The following is a 24,064-nucleotide window of genomic DNA, read 5'->3' as shown; positions in this document are numbered from 1 at the left end:
ACTGAGTGTGAGGTGGGTGTATCTGACACCATGGTGACATAGCCTCACTGGCTAAGGTGCAGGTCCCATTCCAGTTGGTCCGCAGGCCAAGCCTTCTGCCCCATGTTCTTTGCCACAAGAGACATCTCCAGAGTGGCCGAGTCCTGTCATCACCAGTGTCATTGTCCGTGTGCCCCTCCCCATCCTGTCTCTCCAGTCAGCCCTAATTCCACCATAGTACTGCTTCTGAGGAAATGGGTTCTCATTGTCCCTCCATGAGCGTCATCCTGCCTGGCTCTTCTGTTAGCTCCATGCTAACCTCCCCGCCTCCTCTTTCCCTGGACTGGACTCTAATGGGATGCTATATGCCCTGGTGGTCTGATGCTTAACACTAGACTCTGATTTTAGGTGAAGGCAAGCTGTTAAGAAAAAAATTGAAGCTGGGCCTGGTGGCACAGGCCTGGAATCCCAGTTACTCAGGAGGCTGAAGCAGGAGATTTATAAACTACAGACCAGCCTGAGCCAGCCAGTGAAACGTTTGTCTCAAAAATAAAACTAGACAATACAAACCAAAACAGAAATAAGTAAATAAACTGGTGAAGTTAAAGGCTTTAAGATCCTGTTTTATAATTGCCTTTTATATGAATTTTTGTGAGTCTCTTTATTTTTATTATTGAACTTCTCTAATTACTTTTAGCACACTGTAAGAGAAGACCAGACTGTGCCCTGCATGCCAGGAGATGGCTTAGTGGGTAGGGTTTGCCTCAAGAGAACAAGGGCCTGAATTCAACTCCTAGAACCCATGTTAAGAAAATAAAAAGCTGGGTATGGTGGCACTCATTTGCAATCCTGGTGCTGGGGAGGTGCAGACAGGAGAACCCTGGGGCCCACTGGTTAGCCAGTCTGTGAGCTCCAGGCCCAGGGAGACAGCAGCTGGGGTAACCTCTGTCGTCTGCATGCATATGAGTGCACACATACATCCATCACACAAACTTATACACAGTTATACATGCATACAGATGCATACAGCGGAAAAAAGAAAGAAAAGAAAGGAAGGAGGGGAGGGAGTGAAAGGAAGGAAGGAAGGAAGGAAGGAAGGAAGGAAGGAAGGAAGGGAGGAAAGAAGGAAGGAAGAGGAATGGGGGCTGGGAACTCAGCTCCGACAATGAGCCACTATTCCTTATTTTCTCACTGACTCCTCTTCCGATCTGGGGTTAGTACACTCGGCCTCAGTGTCCAGTACCAATAGGCTCAGGAGAATGAAGCCCACACAATGTCACAGCAACTTAGAACCAAAGTCAGCCTTCAAGCACAGCTGGTTCCAGCCTTTTCATTTTCCCCCACGCCCAAGGCAACCTTCGTGTGGAAATGATAAATCTCTCAGAGGGAAAGGTGGGTGAGGACCCTGCCTGGCACTCATCGGCGATTGCTGCATTGCATGACAACACCAGTTCAGGAGCTGGGGTTAGGACACGCCCCTGGGTCCCTACATAAGCCTCTTGGGCTTCCCTCCAGTTCCTGGGCCTAGACTCAGTTTCTAGAGAGGGAGAGCCCCTCAGGGTGAGCACGTGACAGGAGCTTGGGGGGCACTTGTAGGTGTGGAAAAACCAGCGAGGTGGTGTGAGAAGTTAGAAAGTGGAGGGGTGGTATTGGCAGGGTGGAAACAGCCTCGGGCTGGGAACGGGACAGTGGGTCCCACTGACTCACTCGGGTGCTTGGATGAGTCTGCCTACCTAGGGGGTTGGGGGGGACGTGGGGCTCAGTTTCCATTTCTAGAAAAAGGAGGTCTTCCCGCTACACCATTTTCTGCCACATTTTGTATTGCAGCTTCAAACTGCCCTGAAGGCCCCCTAGGCAGGCGCCACCTCCACCGCCGACCCCACAGGCCAGGCCAGGCCAGGCCAACTGATGCGTTTACGGCGCTGGTGGGAGGGAAGCGGTCTCCTTACACAGGGTGCTGCTTCCCTGCCTGGCTTACTCATAATGGAGCCCTGTTGCGTCATGGAGACTCTGCCAAGGAAACCAGTGTTGTCGTGCCCTCAACCAGCAAGCTTCCTCTGACCATGGTGTCATCCCCATTTTACAGGAATACAAACTGAGGCCCAGGGAAAGGAAGTGGAAGGCCCCAGTGTCTAGCAGTTTCAGGACCCAAAAGTATCTCCAGAGCCCTTCAGCTATCACCACCAGCTGGAACTCAAATTCTGTCCAACCTTGGCAGTACTTACTGTGCTTGCCTGTGGGACTGAACCTACAGTTCAGATGGGACACATTTAGGGGCTGCCTCTTGATAGACTATCCAGTGTACCTGAGGGGCAGAAAGGTCCATGTCCTTAAATAATACCCTCCTCCCCAGTGTTAGACCTGAGTCAGCGTTGGTACTTGGCCTAGACCCTGGCCTGGACTCTCTGGTAAGAGCTGGTGCGGTGTCCTGTCTGAAGTCTGGAGATAGTTTAAAGGACAGCTGAGGCTGTGACAACTGCTCTCTCGGTAAGAGAGCAGAAGGTAGAAGTTCTAATCCCATTCTAAAAGGCTGTGAGATCTTAGGCATGCTGCCTTCATGGTCTGGGCCTCCACGATGGGGCCTATGAATTGTGACAGAAGAGCTCTTGAGGCAAATAAGAAAAGCCATGCTCTCCCATGCCTCACATCTGACAGGTTTCTTAGAAGATGAGCACAGAGTGGGGCATTGCCCATGTCTTTTGAGCCTTTCTGAGTCTTGGCACAGGAAAGGCCTATCAGAGGCAAAAGCCCTGAGGCAGGGAGCTCAGAGTCTCTCTGGCTGTAACACCCCAAGGGCATGGCAAAGGCCCCAGACCAGTGAGCTTAGGCTGCAGGCTCCAGCCGAGAGCAGGGCCGTCCCAGCACAGCCATGCCCCCAGCTTTCCCAAGCAAGGCCTTTCTTGGTGGGCAGGCCGCAGCCGCCGCCTCATGTGTTTCCCATTTGTACATAAACCCCAGCTCCCATAAAACCCCTGAAGTGCCACCCAGCCACATATGTGGACGCCTCTGCCTGGCAGTGTGGTGACGGACATGGCAGGGTGTCAGCCACAGCCTAGGGCAGTGACAGCAATAGTGAGGGGTCCTCCACCCTCTGATGGAACCAAGCTTTGGCTCCTGGGGAAGAGCAGCCAGGCCACCACTGCCCTTCATTATGAAAGGGTCTCCTAGGCCACTGCAAACCACAGCCTGCTGCCCACTCAGTGGCTCCTAGCTCTGTCTCCTGGATTGTATGATGAAGCCAGACTCACAAACAGAAACCCTACCTTTTCTCTCTTTTTATTCTTTTCCTTCCAGCCTCCAAAGAAGGGGGTTGGGGAGTAGCCACAAGATCTTCTAAGGGGACTGTGACATCATGGCCCAGGTGACAGTGGCCTAGCCAATGGGCCCCAGCCGCGAGCTGGCTTCTTATATCCTGTGATGTGAGCTTGGGTTGACACTGGGAAGGCCTGGTCCCTCAACCACAGAACCACAAGGCCAGGCCCTCACTGCCTCCAGGGCCCTGCGAGGAGCTGGTTGGCTCCTGGCGTCCCCACCCCCTGGCCGTCCTGGCCCCCACCACAGCCTGGGCTCCGTGGAGGGTGAGCCTCATTCATTCATTCATTCATTCCCGCTGCTGAGTCTTGCCTCACTGCTGCAGCCCCAGGCTCCTCCGCCCTGGCTGTCCGGAGCCCCTTCCCACCATTTAATGATACTCTGCACATAGTGCTGTTGAAAATTTGTGGCTAGACATTCCTGTGGGACCGGGAAGCCAAATTCTTGGGTACAAACCGAAACTTTCTTTCCTTGGAGATTTTCTTCTCTCTCGCCCACAGATACTCTCGCGTTCTTTCCTTTTTTTCCTTTTTTTTTTTCTTTTTCGTAGCAGCAGGGGGAGAAAAAAGAAACCAAACCAAAAAACAAACGAAAAGCAACACCTCCCCCCTTTTATTTTCAAAAGCAGCTTGAAAAAAAAAATATAACAAAACAGCAGCCAACCAAGTGGGTCCGAACCCAACCCCCTGAGGCCGAGTCCTTGCCTCTGTCAGCTTGGGGTATGGCCTCCAACAGCATCTTCGACTCCTTCCCCAACTACACACCGACCTTCATCCGAGGTGAGTAGCAATGGTGGGGCTCTGCTTGGCTCTCCCGGCTGGGGAGTTGTAACGGCCTCAGACCATGACCCTCCAACCCACTGCTCTAGCCACCTCAATGGCTAGCCTCTGAGGAGCTAAGTGGGGAGAGGGATTGGTGGCCTCTGTGGTCTCCTGACACGAGCATCACTATAGGACTTTGATTCTCTGCTGGCGGAGTGTGTGGCAGGGGCAATGGCTCCCTATAGACCTCAAAAGCTAAACCTCAGAGGGTCCTGGAAAGAACAAGGCACCGGGGCCTGTTTGCCTAGACAAGGGCTCAGACGGACCGAGGTCAGATGCGTCTGGGAGGACCATGAGAGGCAAGCAGGGCCAGGGCTGTGCCTGGACCCACAGATCTTAAGGACTGTCCTCCGAATTCTCTGTGTGCCCAGAACAGTGGGGACAGAGGGAGGGAAAGAAGCGGCAGGCCTCTGTGAAAATCTGGCAGATACGCTGTCCCTGGAAGGTCTGAAGGTTTGTTCTCAGAAGGTGTTTTGGAGGTGGCTTCTGTCTCTATTCATGGCCCATCAGGACCAAGAGTTCTGGGGTGTGCCCCTCAGCAAGGATAGGAACCAGGATATCTGATGTGGAGCCTCTGACTTAGGCTAAACTCCAAGAAGACATGCCCTGCCTCTGGCCATTGAGGTACCCTGACTTTATATACCTCGGCCACTTTCCTGACCCTTTGCAGGAGCTCATCGGGCTGTGGCACCGGAGATCAGGAGATTGTGGTCCCCAAACTTCAGCCCCAAGCTGTGCCAACCTCGATGAGTGACCCGATATGGGTCACTTAACCTTTTTGCTCCCGATGGCGTCCCCTCTAGCTGTGGTGTTCTACTATCTGAGCTGTGCATGGGGCAATACTTCTGGGTTGCTCAGGGGAAATCTCTACAGAAGATGGGGCAGAATGTTCTAGAAGTCTAGGGTTGGGAGGCATTGCCTTTTTTGAGTGGAGGTGGCCGAATGAGAGAGACATAGAGGTCTGCCTGCCAGTGCTCAGCATTTGATTCTAGAGGACCTGGAGACCTGTGGGTCTGTGTGGTAAGAGCGAGGCATATCTCTTTCCTGGTGATCTGAGGAGCCTAAGGCAGGCTGTGTGCTCAGATGGTGATTGAGCCACGGAGAAGGGATGCTCACTCCCAACCTGGCTGTGGCTGATGATAAATAGTGGCCCTAGGTCCTGTCCCTTGCAGCCACCACTGTTGTTGTGCTCTGCACCCTTTGTAGTCTTTGGTGTTAATTAAAGGCAGTTACTGGGCAAGAAAATAAGAGTTTATAGGAACCAGTTGCTGGGTCTTTGTAATCTGTAGTTCTCCCTCCCTGAGCAAGATGGAGAAGTTGAGCTTAAAACAAAGAAACTTTAGAAGTCAGGGCTCGTGCCGGATGCCTTAGATGGACTCCTGACACAAAGCCCTAGATGTGGCAGCTGGAGATAGAAGGACGGAGAGGGGACCACAGCAGCTGTGGCCCAAAAGGAAAGAGGTCACTGAGCTGAATGGCTGGTCCCTGGTCAGCAGGGTGGAAGGTGTCAGAGTCACTGTCACCAGGCAGCCTGGAGACCCCAAGAAGAAATCCTGCCCTTGTCTCGTCTCTCTCCTTTAAACCTGTCCACTCGGGTTCAGATCCCTGATTCAGAGTGCTCATAGCTCCAGCCTCAGGGTCCCCTTGTATCCACACACCATCCTGGACCCTCAGGAAGCCTGTGGCTTCTCAAATCACACTATAAAGACATATAACAAAATCAAAAGGATTTAGGAGGTACCAGACCTGGGGAAACAGTTTCCAATCTATAAAGGCCCATTTGTGGACTGTGACCTTGGGCCTCTCTGGAGACACTTGAATGACAGAAGCCCTCCCTGTGGATCCAAAACCCAGTGTAGCTCGGGTTGACGAGTGCTGACGATAGATAGTGAAGGGTCATTTGCCACAACCTTCTTGAGATTGAAAACAATTGTGGTTTCTGTTGGTGACACCATCGTGGTGGAAAAAGATGCTAAATTTTGTTTCATAGTTGCTAACAGAAGGGAAAATTCATTATTTCCAGCCGGGTTCATGGACCCCTGGGATTTCTGCTAAGGTCAAGAATCTTAGCGCCGATGTGTTCTCTCACTCTGACTCTGGGATCCACCTGTTGGGGTTTCACAGAAGGGAGCCCCTGTCTCCGTTCTCCCACAGTGTCCACATACCCAGCTGTCCCCAAATGCCGGCCCTCCTCACTGCCTCAGCCACTCTCCTGGAGAACTGGAAAATGCCATGTTCCAGTTCCACAGTCTCAGACTGTGGAGTCAGTGTGTGTTGAGTCTGGGTCTGGAAATTCACACAATCTGACCTGGGCAGTGCTGGCAGAAGGCCCAGTCCTCTGCCTGCCTCTAATGTCCATGTGCTGTGTGACTTCAAGCCAGCCGCTTGACATCTCTGAGTGCTATTCTTTCATTGGTAAAGGGGACGTGTGATTAGAGTTGATGCTCCTCATGCTGCCGCCAACCCAGGGTGGGTCCTCTGAACTGTCACAAAGCTCTGCCGACTCGGAGTCCCCATAGACCAGAAGAGAACAGCTTCATCTATGTTTTCACTGGATTCTGTGTTTCCATGCCTTGCCTCCGGGCATCAGCACACAACAGACATCTGGGGCCTCTGGAAGCAACAGGGGACAGACAATTGGGCCTCCTACAGTCAGGGCTTAAGTAGAACCTTCCAGAAGCTGCCCAGCCTGCCCTTCGTGCCTTCTCAGTCCTGCCCTTGAACCAGGTCCTTCATGGGCCCAGTATATCCCTGGCTTTTCCTAGGAAGAAAGTGGGCATGGAAAGGACCCCAACCTGCAGCAAAGGCCAATGAGAGGGTGAAGGGTTCGAGAGGGCATCTTTAGCTCTGTTGGGGGCTGACAACATCACCCCAAGTCTACTCAAGGCCCTTCTTGGCACCGAAGCACCTCCAACCAGCAGGTCCCCACAGCACCCGACATTGCACCTTCACCAGCCTCACTCCCAAAGACACAGAGGGGGGGAAGCCTTTGGGGGGCACCTGCCTGCATGCAGATTTAGAGGTACCTGGTACAGAAATAGCTTTGACTTGCTAATTCAGCCATTCCACAGAAACTTGCCACAGAGCTGGAGGTGGATTCTAAGTGCCCGTGTGGTGATTGTTCCTAGCTAACACAAGCAGCTCTCTTCACCACCCTGTGCCTCAACTTCCCCTTCTGTAGGAGATCGTAGCAGCACCAATCTTGTGTTGGAGGGGGTGGTGTATGAACAAAAGCAAATGAACAGAGGGCCCAGCTCAGAGCAATTGCTCTACCGATGCCACAGGCTGGCCTCCTGGTTCCGGGAGCTGGTTCCGGAGGGTAGGGAGAGGGTCTCCCTCCTGGGAGCATAAGTAGAGCATGTTGGCAGAGTAAGAGATGGGTAACAACAACAGAGGCAGGGGTGTGACGTGTGGCTAAGATGGAGCATATGGGAGCGACAGTACCAAGTCTTAAAGGGTAAGGAGGCGACAAAGGGAAAGATAACAGAATGAGATCTGGAGATCTCAAGATGGCAGAAAGATGCTTTGTGTGGTCCTGGGGATGGTCATGCACTCAGGATCCTCAGCACAGGACAGGCGTTTGACTGTTTGGGTTCTGTTCTCTTAGCAGAGTCTGGGGTGACTGGGCAGTTCAGACCCTACCCCTTAGACATCTGGGAGAAATGGGCACTGGACTCTCAGGCATAGGACATACCTGTTCATGGCAGGGGGCTGGCAACATGGCTCCAGGCATATCTACCCAAATTACCTGACTTGGATGTCACTGGAGAGAGAAGAAGCAGAAGAGAGGACTATGTCCTCTCCCAAGTTTCAGGTTGTGGCTAACAACAGGGAGGTCCCCCAGTCACAGGCTGCCCTGGCAGTCGGTCACCCAGAGTATATGACCCCATGGCCTCCTCCTCCACTGACCCTGGCCGGAGATGAGTGACCATCTGTCTTTCCCCACCCATTATGGCGCCTCGTCTACCAAGCCTCTTTGATGGCGGCTTCTGAGGCCGCCCTACAAACACCATCTCCTCAAACCACCCTGTCTGTCTCACTCCCAGCCTGGAAAGGAGTTCCTAGGAGCCCCCCACTGCCCACAGGGTCTGGGTGGGTGTGAGCCAGCCCCACACAGTGGGACTGTGTGTCCAGGCCTCATCTGCACCCATTACAGCCAACCGGCGGCCCCTGGTGGCCCTGCAGGTCAGATAGTGGGCCCATTGATGGCAGTGCCTTGAGGTGGCCACATCAAAGCTGGAACTTGCTTGGTTACCTGAAGGGGAGGGGCCTGAAAACATGACCTTCCAGAAGACTCTGTGAGACAAGAGGGTAATGACTGAAAAGAAAGTCCAGTGTTTGGCAGACCTGAGCTTCTGAGAGGTGGGGGACAGCCCTGAACTTGGAGTTCAGTGCAGCATCCAGAGTGCTGTGTCTGAATCCCGCCTCCCAGGGACCTGCCATGGGCAGGCTGTCTTTTTTAACTTTTAAAAAATGCAAACGTGTTTGAAGTGAATTAAATTTTTTAAATTGATGAATGTATGTATTACATGGGAAGGTTCTCCTCCTCGTCCCCCTGCCCTCTCTTTGCTGGCCCCTCCCCCTCCATTTAGTCCTCTTTGTCCCCATGACAGTTTTCCTTCTACTTTCTTGTCATATATCCATCCATACATGATTTTAGGTATCCATGTAACACCTAGGACTCGCAAATGAGAGGAAACTTACCTTTCTGAAGCTGGCTTGATTTGCTCAATGTGATTATCTGTGGCGGCTCCATTTTCCTGCATGTGACATGACTTCGCTACTTAGGAATGAAAAAATCCCACCATAGATAGATAGAGAGATCCGCCATGTATGCACGCACATACACATTTTCCTTACGCAGTCCCCTAGTGTTGAGCTGGGAGCCCCTTTGAGCAACTACCCAAGTGTAGTATAGCTGGGTCACGTGGAAAGTCTACTTTTAGGACTGTTTGTTTGTTTGCTGTTTGAGACTGGGTCTCATTATGCAGCCGTGGCTGACCTGGAACTCGCTATATAGACAGGGCTGGTCTCAAATTGAAGATATCTGCCTGCCTCTGCCTCCCAAGTCCTGGGCGTAACAGTGTGAGCCACTGCGCCCAGATATTTCTAGTCTCCTGAGAAAGCTCCGACTTGCACTGTGGCAGGATTAGCTCCTACTCCCCCCAGCAGTGTAGCAGGGCCCCTTTGCCTCACCAGTGTCTGTTCTTATTTTGTCGATGATTGCTATTCTGACTGGGATGAGATGGATCCCGGTGTGGTTTTGATTCTCTTGTGCCGGGGAAGCTGGTTTTTCAAAGGCCTATTGTCCATTTGTATTGCATCTTTTGGAGAACTGTCTGTTCATCTCATTAGCCTGTTTATTGATTGGGTCGTTTGGGTTCTTGCTGTTGGATTTTGTTTTTCTTGGCGTCTTTGTATATTCCAGACACTAACCTGTCAGATACATAGCAAGAAAAGGATTTCTACCATTCTGTAAGCTGTTGCTTCGACTGATCTAATTCCATGAGGTTCTATTTGTCAACTGTTGGCCTACACCGCCTGAATGAGAGTCCTGCTTGGGAGGCCTTCCTATATCTGTATATGGAAGTTGTTTTCCTTGCTTTTTCTTCCAACGGTGTCGGAGTCTCAGGCCTGACATTAATTTAAGATCTTTGACCCAACGCTGATGAGATGGTTCAGAGATTAAGGGCAGTGGCTGCTCTTCCAGAGGCCCCAGGTTCAATTCCCAGCAACCACATGGTGGCTCAGAATAATCTAAAACTCCAATTTCAAGGTGTCTAATGCCCTCTCCTGACTTCTATAGGCACTGCACACAAGCAGGCAAACACTCACACACACACACAAAAAAAAAAAAACTAAAAAAATAAGTATCTCTGACTGTTTGGAGTTCTTTCCCTGATGGGTGGGAGGAAAGCATCTTTCTTTGTTCTTCGTCCTGTGTGTACCCAGTCTTCCTGGAATTGTTTGTTGATGATGCTGTCTTTACTACAATGTGCATTTTTGGCATCTTCATCAAAAATCAGGTGGCCATAGCGACATGGGTAACATATGCCCCTCTATTCTAACTGATTGATCTAGATGTCTGGTTTTGTGCCATCTGCAGACCTGTAGCTACCAGGTATTGGTGAGTCATACTGTGTGTGTGTGTGTGTGTGTGTGTGTGTGTGTGTGTGTGTGTGTATGTGTGTGTGAGTGTGTGAGTGTGTGTGTGTGAGTGTGTGTGAGTGTGTGTGTGTGAGTGTGTGTGTATGTGTGAGAGTGTTGTGAGTGTGTGTGTGTGTGAGTGTGTGTGTGTGTGTGTGTGAGAGAGAGTGTGTGTGTGTGTGTGTGTGTGTGTGTGTGTGTGTGTGTGTGTGTGTGTGTTACTGGGGATCAAACCCAGAACCCTGGGCATTCTAGGCAAGTGTGCCACTGCTGAGCTGCATCCCCAGCCTTCATCTCCATTACCCACTCTGCTAGGAGTTGCTCCAAGACCATCTGCAACAGACCGGAAATTCTGAGCACTGAGCCTCAGTTCCCAGGGCAGCTTCAGGACTTCCTAAGTCATTTCCAGAGAAGGGGGGGGGGAACAGGAAAAAATGGGGAAGGAAGGGTTTCAGTGCCTGAATACCGTATCCAGGCCCCATCACAGGCCTTGAAACAGCAGCTGGGCTGGGGGCACTACTCACGGTGAATGGGGGGTGAATGGGGGGTGAATGGGGAGATGAGGGCAGGACTGACTTGGTCTCACCTATAGAAGTCCGAATGAGAATCGAAACATCACATCTGTAACAAGTCGCTCCAGAGAAAGGAGGAGTGGGCAGGAAGAGACCGCCCCTCCAGTTCAGCTCCAGAAGAAGTCGAGTTCAGGGCTCAGGCACCTTGTGAATCTACTTACTCAGCAGCTGGTACTCGGGCATGTTAATCTGCTGATTCCTTTGAACTGCAATTGTATAAATGGGGGCTGGGGCTCACTTAGTAGAGTGCTTGCTTAGTGTGTGAGGCCCTGGGTCCGATCTCAGCAAAGCAGCAAGCAGAGTGTCCCTGGGATTCTTAGCAGTCAGGAGACAGAGGCAGGAGGATGAGACACTGGAGGTCATCTTTCTCTACATGTCAAGTTTCTCTCTCTCTCTCTAGAGAGAGAGAGAAGTGGGGGCTAATAAGAGAAACTTAAAAGAGGAAACATAGGCTCAGAGTGTATGCCACGAAGGTTGGCCTCCTGTTTGAAGCCCCCAGCTTGCTCACATTCACCAGTATGCAACTCCCTCTTTCCCAGTGCTAGAGAGAGCTGAGCAGGGAGCTTAGACATGGAGCCCTGGGGAGGGGGAGACAGCACAAAGCTTGGCTGTGCACACCCAAGCTGTATCCAGGCTCTACTACTTCTTTGCTGTGCATCTTGGAGAGACACACCTTCCCTCTCTGTGCTTGTTCTCTCCTCTGTGAAATGGGAGAGATTAACAGTACCCACCAAAAGCTGTCTGGATGGCCTATGCATAGGATGAGGTCAATACAGAGCATGACACAGTCAAGCCTGCATCAACGTCAGAAAGTATAAACAGAGATCCTTCCTCTTCCAGTACGTGGAAAACAAAACAAGCATGACTCTGAGCTGACAGAAAGTGGGAACCCTGCCTTTCTTCAAGACCCAACTTCAAGCCCACCCCCACTTTTCCCAGGAATTGGGGTGCCTACTGTCGTCATCCCTCATTCTCAAATCCAAAGAGATTTCCAAGTAGTGGGTGTGGGCCCCAAAGTGACGTACAGTGTCCTAGCTACAAAGTGGGGGGGGGCAGAAACCCTGATGGGTGGTGACTGAGGGGGGGATGAACAGCGCTGCTGTTCTGAACAGGTTTCCATGCCCCCCTCACTTCCCCTAGGCTGGCTGGCTTTTCTCTGAACGCCAAGCCAGAGCTCTCCCAGTCTATGGGCGCTGGCAGCTCAGAGGGTTAGGTTCCTCTTTGGGGTTTTCTTTTAAGTCTGGGAAAGGCATTTTTGGCACAAGGCTCAGACTTACGTGTGGGCAGAGAGGGTAGATTCATATAAGTTACGATTTTTGAGATTGCCACAGTCAGCCCCTCCCACCCAAACACCTTCCAGTGGGGAGTCCAGAGAGTCTTGACCCCTGTCAGGGCACCACTGTCATGAGACTGTAATTGGTGTGGGCTCCTTCTTGTCTCCCACCTGCATGTCTGTGGGTCATCTGGCCCCTTCGCTTCTGCTAAGAAGAAGGGAGTCGCTAGTAATAGGGGCAGCAGGTGTTAGGGGTCCTTGGAGACCCTGAAGGGGAAGGGGGGAAAGGGAAGAAGCAGAGGAGATCTTCCTTAATGTCACACCTGTGCCCCAAACCCACCTCACCTGGGAGAGGCAGGTAGCTCAAGAGTTGCTCCTCTGAGGACCTCCCCCATGTCTCCCTTGGGTGCTGACGGTGCCCACCCAGACCTGGAGACCTCAGGACCCCCTGAGTTGGTGCCAATGCTCTAGATCCTGGGTGTCTTAGCAAGAGGTAAAGGCCCTGAGTAAGTAAGGAGAAGTTTCCAGTGGGTTAGTGGGGCCCTTGGGCAAAGCCTGATACCCACCCCCGTCCGGGTTCCCGACATGAAGCCAAACGAGGCCATCTTCAGGCCAAGAATGAAGGAAATAAAATGCCAACTGTAGTTAGGCCACTGGGAGTGAGTGGAGAGCCAGAGGGGCCCAGAGGATTTATGGGAAATTCTCTTAGTGGTCGCACTTTTCAGACCTCTCAACACGGAGCCTGTGGTACTTACAGATGTAGGAAGAAAAAAAACTGTTTTGTCTTTTCAAAAAGAGAGCAAGCAGAAGAGGAGCTTTGCCCTCTCAGGCACAGGGGCTGAAGGACACCTGCCCTTTGCATGTCTCCAGCTAGCTCCATGTCTGTCTTTGCCGCCTCGGCTCTGGCCTGTCCAGTAGTGGAGACAGGATCTCCCTTGGTTTTAGGAGGGGCTTTAGGAGTGTCTGCTGCATACAGCAGACACTTGGGCCACACTTGCGTCTGAGGCATGGGCCCTGTAGCTCCCTGGGAGAGGCAGTCTGGTGTCCCGGCATTGCTCTCTCTTCTATTCTAGGTACTACTGACCCCTCTGGTGGCCATTTGTTGAGCACCTACGGCAGTGGTTCTCAACCTTCATAATGCTTCAGCACTTCAATAATACTTCCTCACACTGGGGTGACCCCCAACCATAAAATTCATTTTGTTGCTACTTTACAACCAATTTTGCTACTGTTATGAATCAAATTATAAATATCTGATATGTAGGATATCTGATATATGACCCCTAAAGGGGTCATGACCCACAGGTTGAGAACCACCGACTTACTGCATGCAAGCATGCAAAGTAAACACAACAGGCAACTGTGCTTGCTCTCCTGGACCTGCTATCCACTCCGCTCCATGCACATACACCCAGTTTATAGATGGGAGAAGTGAGGCTGCCGTGGAGGCAGTCCTTACCCAAGCCCGCAGTTAAAGAGTTCTGGGACCCCACTTAGGCCACCTATATCCCTGAATCGGCCTCTCAGTGCCTCTAGAGAGATCTATGAGCACACTGAGTCTACTTTGCAGTGGAGTGGGCATCCTGAGATCCACCGTAGAAGTGAAAATGCATCCAAACTCAGGGAGTTGGTGGGGCCCTCTCCAAGCAAAGCTGAAGAAGAAGAAAAGAAGGAAGGAGGCAGGGGTTGCATCTGTTGACAACTTCCTGTGTGCCAGGCACTGTGATGGTTCTGTTACAGTCGGGTCACATATCCACTTATTCTCCACGATAACCCATGCAGCGGACAGCATTGTTACCATAGCCATTTTACAGTTGGAAAAACTGAGTGAGGCTCAGGTGCCTAGCAAATGTCAAGGTCTGTGTGATGTCAAAGCCCCCTCCTATCCGGAGCATGTCTCCTCTTCCTTGAGGTGCAAATTCGCCAGCTCCTCAGAATTCTCCCGGAATGTCCCCAGCCCTGTTCAAAGACTTCCAGAGTGCTCCTGAGGAAGGCGGAGTCTGAACTGGACCCACCTTAGGCAGACCTGGGGAATAGAGGATGCCAAGGGCACCTGTGGAGTCTGCGGAGTGAGAAGGATCGTGCAAGGAATTCCTGGAGATGGGTGGGGGAGGTTGTATGTCTGTGCAGGGGACACGAGAGAGGAGCACGGAAGGAGACAGCCGAGTATGAGAGTTGAGCATGGCTTCAGGGCCAGTGGAGTTCAGGCAGGGTGCAGGCTGGGCAGTGATGGCTGCCCCACATCTCATGACGCATAGTCAGCTCCATGAAATAGGCCAGTTCAGAGGCACACAGTGAAGACAGGTTCCTGTACGTGCGTGTCTGCATGAGTGTGGTGAGACCACAGGCTTCCCGAGCCACTTGCAGCCCTATTTTTATCCCTCTCTAGACACACAAACATATAGCCAAAGCACGCTGCTTCTCTGACAGGAAGACTGTGCCAGGGATGTCCAAGTCTGGTTCCCGTCCAGCACAAGGGCACGGATTCAGATCAGTCAAAATGAGACCTATCTCAGGGTCACCCCAGGGACCCGGGCAGGTAGTGGAATTTCCAGGGCAGAGTGTAAAATGGTGATGCAGAACACAAAGTCTAAGTATTTGGGGTGGGGATGTGGAAATGGCCCAGGAACGGGAACCTGCTACAGAAGCTCACGTGAGGGTCTAACTTCGGATCCCCAGAACACACAGCGCCAGGCATACTTGTGTACCTCTGTCAGATCAGAGCCTCTGCAGCAAGACGGGAGGCAGAGAAAAGAAAGTGCTGGGACTCACAGGCTACGTAGCCTGGCCTACACAGCAGAACAAGAGACCTGTTCAAGCTAGGTGGCTGAGGACCAACACCCTAGGTTGTCCTTTACACACACACACACACACACACACACACACACACACACACACACCCTTTTAAAATAATATAGAGTCAGAAAGAGAGAGAAAGAAAAAAATTTCAGGACAGCCACTGATGATGGCATAGGCCTGTGATCCCACTCTCTGGAAGTAAAGGCACACCATCGCCACACACACACACACACACACACACACACACACACACACACACTTTTAAAATAATATAGAGTCAGAAAGAGAGAGAAAGAAAAAAATTTCAGGACAGCCACTGATGATGGCATAGGCCTGTGATCCCACTCTCTGGAAGTAAAGGCACACCATCGCCACACACACACACACACACACACCCTTTTAAAATAAGTTTTAAATAAAAATCGAACAACAATGAAACTTCATAGCAGACACCATCAGAGCATGAAGCCAGGGTCGGTGCCCTTCTTTTCAAGGGACCATGGACCTGAAAACCCGGCTCTTTCATTTCCCTGTCACTGCCAGTCATTCAGCCTTACGTGTCTTTGCTGTCCCCAGCTGAATAATGAATGAATGGGTCTGGGAGGACACTTGGTTGGTAAAATGCCTGTCTGGCAAATATGAGAACCTAAGCCTGGATTCCCAGACCCCACCTAAAAGCTGATATGGCTGTGCACATCTACAATCCCAGCACTGGGGAGGAAAAGACAGGGGGAATTCCTGGGACAGTATAACGCAGCTGGTAAGCTCCAGGTTCAGGGGGAGACCCTGCTCAGAAACTGATCTCATCTGATCCCAGAAGTTAAACAAGGTCAGGCCCGGTTAGTTCTTGGATGAGAGAAACAAAAGTGGAGGGTAATTGAAAATGCACAGTGTCCGCTTCTGGCATCCAGACACGTACACACACAGGTCTCCACACATGTGCACACACAGGTGCACACACACAGGTGTCCACACACACTGGTGTGCATACACACACACACACACACACACACACACACACACACACACACACACACACAGAATGAAGCCTGTGATGAGAATAAGCCCTGAAGATTCAGAGTCAATGAGAAACAGCATCCAGGAAATGTCCAGCTGACCCCTGACCCCATAGCATTTAGAGTTACAAAACACCTTTAGAATCCACAGAATATAAAAGCAAGCTGGAGGTCCCCACCCTCAGACAAAACCACCATCATTTGGTGTATTTCCTTCTAGAACACTCCATGGGGTAGTTTCCTGCCATGTGTGAGGCCACACGGAGAGTGTCTCAGAACCTTAGGATGACTGTCAGCAGTCAGCATGCTACACTGTGAGAAGAATCCTGTCTCGAGGGACTTGTAAGGACGGAGGGAATGTTCTGTGTCCAGTCATGCCATCCGGTGGCCATTGTCACATACAAACACTAAACAGTTGATAGACAGCCTGGTGCAACAAAGACTCTGGACGTTTAATATTTCAGTTATTCATTTGTTATTTGTTGATGCAGGGCCGAGGATTGAACCCAGTACTTTATACATGCTGGGCAGGCGTGCTACCACCGAACTATATAGCCTTGGCCTCCTTTTACTTTTTATTTTAAAATAGGGTCTTATTAAGTTGCCCAGGCTGGCCTTGTGAAGTCCGTCTGTATATACAGCCCAGACTGTCCTTGAATTCATGCACTGGGTGTTTTCATGCCTTTGCTCAGCGAGCCCTACAGATGCTAGTATGAAACTCATTTAATAAAGATGCTAAGGTCCAAAGAGGTTGATCCACATGCCTGAGATCACCCGTCCTGGGTTCAAACCAGACAGCCTGCATGGAGGCATTCACACTGTTCACACTGTTCACACCTCCCTGCAACAGCACAGCTACACAGAAATCTGGGTTTCCCTATGTCAGGGTGCACTCCTTGGTTCTACTGCCTCCCTTCCATCGCACATCCACAAACGCAGATCACGTGACCCCCAAACAACTCCAGTAAGAAAGGGGATGGAGGGGTGGGAGGCAAAATTGGCTCTGTGCTTTCTTGTAGAGCTCATTAGCGATGACTCTGGTTTGGTTCTGTCACCAGAGCAATGGGTCTGAAGGCCCAGAGTACGAGGGGGTGGAACCTGGCTGCGGATCCCCAGAGGCGCCGGGTCATCATCTTCACAAAGACAGAGGGAGACACTGAGAGAGGACTTAGCCTGAGCTGGAGGGACTGCAGAATCCTTCAGTCCTCAGTTCAACCCCAGGTCCACACCAAGCCCCTGACTGGGGTGCAGGCAGGAAAAGAAGAGCAGAGTGTGTGATGTGAGGACACGGGAGCCCGTGGTAGGCACCCTGAGCCAACTCTACAGGCCAGTCAAGGACGTCCAAAGCTCTGAGTGTGGCCCCTGTGGCCTTCCCAGTCTTGCTGATCCAGAGACTTGACTTGACCTACAGTAGCAAACCTGGTGTAACAAGAGGCGTCACGCCCTCTGCCCTGCCTGTGTAGACAATGGGGCTGGTGATAAAGCCTTTTGTCCTTGGCTTTGGGAAGCTTCTAAGAGGCCCTGATGAACAGAGTACTGGGACTTTAGCTCAGTCAGTGACCAGGGCTAGGGCTGAGGACAGTGACGCCTGGACAGGAACCAAGCTAGGATCATGGTTGGGGCCTGGTTTGTGGCATCTGGGGTTTCATGTCAGGGACATGAATGTCTTGTTCATGGCACATACCACAAAGGGTGGGATCTGCGAGCTGTTCTGCCAGTGGGGCTTCAGCTCAGGACTTCTGGGGGGTTCACTTTCAAGTTCACCAACCCCAGCTTCCAAATGTCATCTCAACTCCATCTCCACCCACACGGCGGCACCACCCTTCTGTGACTCAGTTGTGATCTCTACACACACACACACACACACACACACACACACACACACACACACATCACACACACACACACACATCACACACACACACACACCAACACACACACCACACACACATCACACACACACACACACACACACACACACCATGCACACACACACACACACACACACACACACACACACACACACACCATTCTCTCTGATGACGCAATCTCAAGCTTTGACATTTTTGCTCATTTTTCTGTATTCACCAGTTTCTCACTGCGCTCTTGTGATTTGCGTCCCAGGGTGGATAGAATGGCAGCTCAATTAATGCTCCGTATTAACCCCATTGTTTAAATAGACAATAAATAAGAGAGGCCAAGCAAGGCAATTCCCCCAGCAAGCATCCCCCAGCTCCAGCTGCTTCAGGCCCTAACAGCACGAGGTCCAGACATTCTCACCCTCAATACAGTCCCCAAGGAGCTGTTCCACAGGACACGTGGAACTGGCCCTCCCAAAACCCTCCCCACCTGTGCCCTCCTTTGTACTAAGTCAACACAACTAAAATTTGACCCCATAGCTACTTCATGTCCTATATGCCCACTGTGTGGTGTAGGCACACAGGCACACCCCCTTCACCCCAATAGACACTGGACCTGCTTTTCTAACCGGGAAATATCTCACACTCTTAGAGGCCCCAGCTCCGGCTAAGCACGATGTGACAGTGGAGGGGCCCCTCGGAAAGGCAAGAGGGCTACAGGGAAGCTGGTGACATCCTTCTGGGCTTTGAGCTCTTCAGCCCTCACACAGGGGCCATCAGGGCCCTTCCCACTGCCATGTGCCATGTGCCAGAGCTGGAAACCCTCTTGGGAATGATGAATCCACAGGGCTCTCAGGGCGGTGGGGAAAGACATGCAAATAGGAAGTGTCCCCAGGGCCCTGGGCAACCCCAGAGCTCATTGCTCGCCCCTTCTTCCTGTGAGGCAGCCTAAAAAAGAACCGTCTATCATCAAGCATGGTGAGCGCTTCATCTGGGGGGTCAGGGGCCCTCCCAGCGCTTCAGGGATGAGGTCTGATGCTGGCACACTGACTGTAGGAAGGTGGCCATTTGAAAGGTATTGCCTACCTGCACCTGAGCCCCTCTCCACTAGAAGAACTTCCCAGGGCACAAGGGGATTCCAGGCAGGATCTGGCTACCTCACTGTCTGGCCACCGACAGCTAGCTGCAGGTGTCACACAGCAGCAGCTCTGCCACCCAGACCACAAGGCCTGGGTCCCTCAGCTCCCTGTGGCAGCAGCAGCAGCCTGTGGTGGGGAATCAGAAAATTCACTGTGGGTGAGGCCCAGCCACAGGGTTTCTCGGACCTTCTGTCTGTCTTCTCTTCGGGAGGGCACTAGACGACCACGCCCACCTCCAAGAACAGATCTTCAGGATCTGGTGCCTAGCCAGCTTGTGGGTTATTAAAGGTATGAGGTGTGTCCAGCCTGATGTCACAGCATCCTAAGCCCCACTGGGGTGACCTATGACTGTCCACTGAGAGCTGAGCAACTCAGAGACCGATGACAGTCCTTGGGCATGGCTTGGATGGAGCACTGGATAATGGGTGTTCTCACCCTTGGCTGGAACCCGGAGGCCTTGGGTGTGGAAGGGCTTTCCTTGGAAGAGAAGGGACTGTGCTCAGAGCTTCCTGCCTGGCAGGGACTTTGAGGTTCTGGCAGGAGATGCTGGAGAAACAGCTGGAGGGCTGGTGTGCAGGGCACTCATTCCTGGCTCAGCCATCCCTGTCCCGGAATTTGTCCTGAGGGTTGTGGGGTCAGGGCTATGACAGACTCCATTCAAGGGGTGTCCTTCACAATGACACCCTAGGCAGCCGGGCTGTTGGCCTGAGGGAACACAATGGTGGTCCAACCTGGGCCCCCAGCTTAGCAACCTCTAGTTGCTGCCATCATGGAGGGAACTTAGTGACACCAGGGACACACAGAGTATGTCGGGTTGTTTCAAACAGCATGTACTGTGTGTTCTCGGCATTCTACAAAGATGCTAAGAAGGGGCGGGGGGGGGCAGAAAAAGCTACACAGGAGGAAGAGTAGCGGCCAAAGGGCAGACGCCAGCAACAGTTCTGGGTGGCAGGCTTGGGGTGGTTTTAATTTTCTTCTTCATAATTCTATTATTTTCCAATTTTTCCTTAATGAATAGGTATTATTTTCATACCCAGAAAAATATGTGTTTTGTTTTAAGAGATGAGGGAATGAAGGATCCTCTTCTCCCCTCTTGTGGACTCTGGATTCTAAAACCAAGGCCCCGAGTGGGAAAGGCAGACTTCACTCATTTGCCCATTCTGCAAATCTCCAAGAATGTGACCCATGTCTGTCCTCAGAATGTCACAGTCCTGGGAAGGAACGAGCCATCAGCACGTCCTTATAGTACATTGGGACAGGGAGCCAGGGTAGTATCAGAGATAGCTTCTCAAAGCAGGGAATGAAGACAGGGCTTTGGTGTGTGAGTAGGAGTTTGACAGTCAGGAAATGAGGATACCCTGGGCTAATAGAGCGGCACTGCTGTGAGAGAGGGTGGGAGGGAGACAGCTGGAGCACCCTTCTCCTCCAAGCACTTGGCATTTGCCCAGCTCTAGCACTCTGGCTGAGTCATCCTCTGGGCCTCAGTTTTGTCCTCTAAAAAATGGGTTGATGACATCTCTGGGTTAATGGAGCATTAGAGAGAGAGAGCAGACCCGCTCCTGGCATGCAAGGGTTTGGCTTTTGTTTTCTGAGACAGGCTCTTGTTATGTAGCCCTCACTGTAGATAAAGTTGGCCCCGAACTTGCAACAATCCTCCTGCCTCGGTCTCCCAAGCACCTGGCTACTTGCTTTCACCACACTTTATCCTGCCGGTGCTCTGGAAGCCAGAGGGGTCACTAGAGTTGGGCTGATCACCGGATCGTCCCTCCACTCAATCCACCCATCAGGTAGGCTCCAGTGTGTAACCTGTGCTGAGCTCCAGCTGTGTAACCAGGACTTGCCTTGGCTGAGGGAAAAGGACAGAGGGTACCTAGGGTACCTAGCTTTCCTAGGTAAACAAGGAAACATCGGTGTACCGGGGCCAGGTTTATCATTTTCCCATCTGCTCTGTCCAGGAGACTCCGGTCAAAGTCAAGCTCTTGTCTCTCTGCAACAAACATTCCCTGAGGGAAAGAGGCCACTAAGCGCCACCACTAAGGCACAGGTGTCTGCAGAAGAGCCTGGCCCAGGGAGGTCCTTTCCACTACCCGCTATCCCAAGTGACCACATGCCTGGTGAAACCTCCAGAAATCCCAAGTGAGAATCAGGGCAGGGCAGAACTGCACTCTGATGCTGTAGGCCACCATTGTTGTCACAGGATCCTGGGCTGCTACCTGCCCCGGTGCCCATGTCCCTGGCTCATAGCCTCTATCCATCTTGCCTCCCATTGCTGACAGGCCAGCTTCTCTGCTGTGCCCACAGTTCCCTAGCCTATTAGACTGGATGACCTCTCTCTCATTCTCTCATTCCCCCCTCCACACCCACCTGCGCAGCCCAGGGTAGTCTCTGAGCCTTTACCTTCATGGCATCAGGCTAAGTCCCTTTTGCCCTCTAAGATGGCTTATCCCTGGATCTTGGGATTTAGACATGGGCATCAGTGGGACTCTGATTCTGCCTGCAACAGGGACTCAGAGAAGGAGAAAGTACTAGATGGAGCTGAGTTGACTAGTACAGACAGAAGGACAAGCGGAGGCCCTGCGGCAGGGAGGAGAAGAGACTGGCATGTTGAGGACCTCTGTGGACAGACTGGGGCAATGGAGGGGCAGGGTAGAAAGAGACCAAGGCGGAGCTCTAGAACGGTGCAAACTACACAGAATCCCATCAAGGCCAGTCAAAGGGAACAGATGATCAGTAACACCCCCAACCCTCCTTGTCCTCCAACCCTGTCCCCAGTGTCACCCCCATTCTGCTCAATTGCTACCCACTCTGAGAGTAATCACTTCACAGGTTAAGGAACGCTGCAGTATCCACCACAGAGACGGGCAGGGAATAGCGTATTTAAGAGAAGTCAGCATTCTCCCCAGCCAGTCACAGCACCAGGGGACCAGTGGTGTCACTGACATCAAGGGCCAGACTTCTTAAAGCTAGTCCCAGATAAGAGAGTGTTCCCTGAAACATGAGGAATCTGAGTTAGAACGTAAAAACAAAAATTTGGGTGGGCAAGATGGCTCAGTGGGTAAAGGTGCTTCCTGCCAAGCTTAATGACCTGAGCTCAATCCCTGAGACCTACATGGAGGAGGGAAAGAACCCACTCCTGCAAGTTGTCCTCTGATCTCCACACATACATGGCAGAGCATGCGCACAAATAAAGGCGATATAATTTTGTTTTAACTAGAACTTTCTGTGTGCCAGAAAGGAACTGCCCATTAAGATTAGGAGCATGTCATAGCCCTCCGTGGTCTCCTATGTGGCCCCTCAACATCCTGTCACTTCAAGCACACCCTGCCCCCTCTCTGGACCTGTGTCTCTAGCAAGGCCGGATGCACACAGGACATTCTGTCCAAACTCCTCCGGCTACGTGGACCAACTGTGAGTCTCATAGCTAAAACCTGGTCCCAGGGATCTTGGGTTCTTTTGTATTTGAGGGAAGGTCTCAGGTGGCTAAGAGTGGCCTTGAACATCTGATCCTCCAGCTCGCTCCACCTCCCCTGTGCTGAGATTAAAGGCCTGCGCCACTATCTCCAAAGTATTGGGCGCTGCAGAGTTGAGCCCAGGGCTTCCTGGTGCCAGGCGATGGCCTCGCCAACTGAGGTACATCCACAGTCCAGACAAAGAACCGCTGGCGTGGGCAGATCCCTTAACTATGAGGGGTGGCAGTGTCCCCGTGTGCAAGTCGGGGATGGGGGGCAAACCTATGTGGCACACAGAGAGAATAGAAGGACAGTAAGGGGACACAATGTCCCACAGCCTTCCTGTAACCGGAAGGCGCTCGTCCCTGTCTCCTGACCCTCTCCAGGGTGTGGCACTGCTGGCTGTGGGTCTCCAGCCTCCAAGCCCCCTCTCCACTACCAGCGTAACCCCCCGACTCCCTGGCCTCCCCCACGTGCTGGGTGGCAAGGCATTGCCACAACCACATGAAAAGCCATTTCCCCGGGGTGTCCCCACACCTGGGAAAGCCGGCAGAGCGCCCAGCGCGGCCCCGCCCAGCGGCTGGAACACCGGGCGAGATCAATGCGGCCGGCGGGGCGTCGCCACCTTGTTCCAATCAGGGCCGGGCGCCTTCCGCTGGGGACCGTGCCCAGCGCCAGCCCCGGTCCTCCCAGGCGCAGCCTATGACCCGCAGGAAAGCCGCGGCCGCAGGGCCTGGGCCACCTGAAGCCCTCCCCTTCAGCCTCAGTTTCCTCAGCTTCCAGGAGTCTCTGGTTCTCAGCGTTAGTGTGGGAAAGCAGAAGAGACGAAAGACAGAGGACACCCAGACAGCCTGTGGGGAAGGAAGCCGGTATCCCGGGGGTGAGCCCTGCTACCAGCTGCTGGCTCTTTAATTCTCCCCAATCCTCCCGGTTTAGCCCAAGGTCATCTCCTCCAGGAGGCCCCTCCTGACTGCTCTAAGGCATGGGGGCCATCCCTCAGCCCCATCTCTCTTCACATCTGTTTCAGCAATGCCTTCCAACAGCGCTACCAGCTGCCAAGCCCCTAGCCGCATCCCCAGCACCCGGGGCATATTGCGTGTGCTCGACCTAACAGGTAGCTCCCACCTCATCTCCGTTTTCCTTTGTCTTTACCTTCCAATAGAAGCGTAAGACTGTAAACCTGGCCCTAGGTACAGGCTGGGATGAGGACAGAGCAGGTCTCTAAGCTAAAGGCTCTGACTGGGGTCCTGGGATGGGCTGAGAGAGAGACCCTGGGGCTGAGGACACTTGTGAGGATGTGAAAGCCCACTCTGGCCATGCCACACTCTCACCAGTGAGAGAGACTCTAACAAATGACAAAGAGCACCCCTGTCTGAGCCTGTGGCCCGGATGGTCCGGCAGGGTTTATGTGTCCACACCAGCCCAGGGTCAGCTGCCCACATCCTCAGCATCTCCCTCCTCAAGGGCCACAGACATGCTGAAAAGGAAGGGACAGCCAACCACTCACTGCACAGGGCTGCTTAATCGAGAAACAGTCTTCCCAAGCAGTCCTTGTCATTCACCCCCGCTGGGCCTCCATCCCTGGGGCTGGTGGTGGAGCCAAGGCCACAGGTCTGCCCTGCTTCCTGGAGTCTGTGCTCCGCTGATGCTCTCCGGTTCATTGTGATCTTGGACCAGTCACCAGCTTTGCCTCAGCTT

General features: G+C 52.4%; 1 protein-coding gene across 1 annotated transcript in view; it reads left to right on the top strand.

Annotated features, from left to right (window-relative positions):
* Positions 1-4,012: 4,012 nt before the first annotated feature.
* The window catches only part of Runx3 (RUNX family transcription factor 3), a 54,727-nt gene continuing 34,675 nt past the window's right edge, over positions 4,013-24,064 (top strand). The window contains exon 1 of the mRNA XM_027399667.2: positions 4,013-4,070. Within this exon, the coding sequence (XP_027255468.2) occupies positions 4,013-4,070 (58 nt within the window). The remainder of the gene's footprint in view (positions 4,071-24,064) is intronic.

The sequence above is a fragment of the Cricetulus griseus genome, chromosome 2 (assembly GCF_003668045.3).
Source record: "Cricetulus griseus strain 17A/GY chromosome 2, alternate assembly CriGri-PICRH-1.0, whole genome shotgun sequence".
NCBI lineage: Eukaryota > Metazoa > Chordata > Mammalia > Rodentia > Cricetidae > Cricetulus > Cricetulus griseus.
This window is presented reverse-complemented; position numbering and strand designations above follow the sequence as displayed.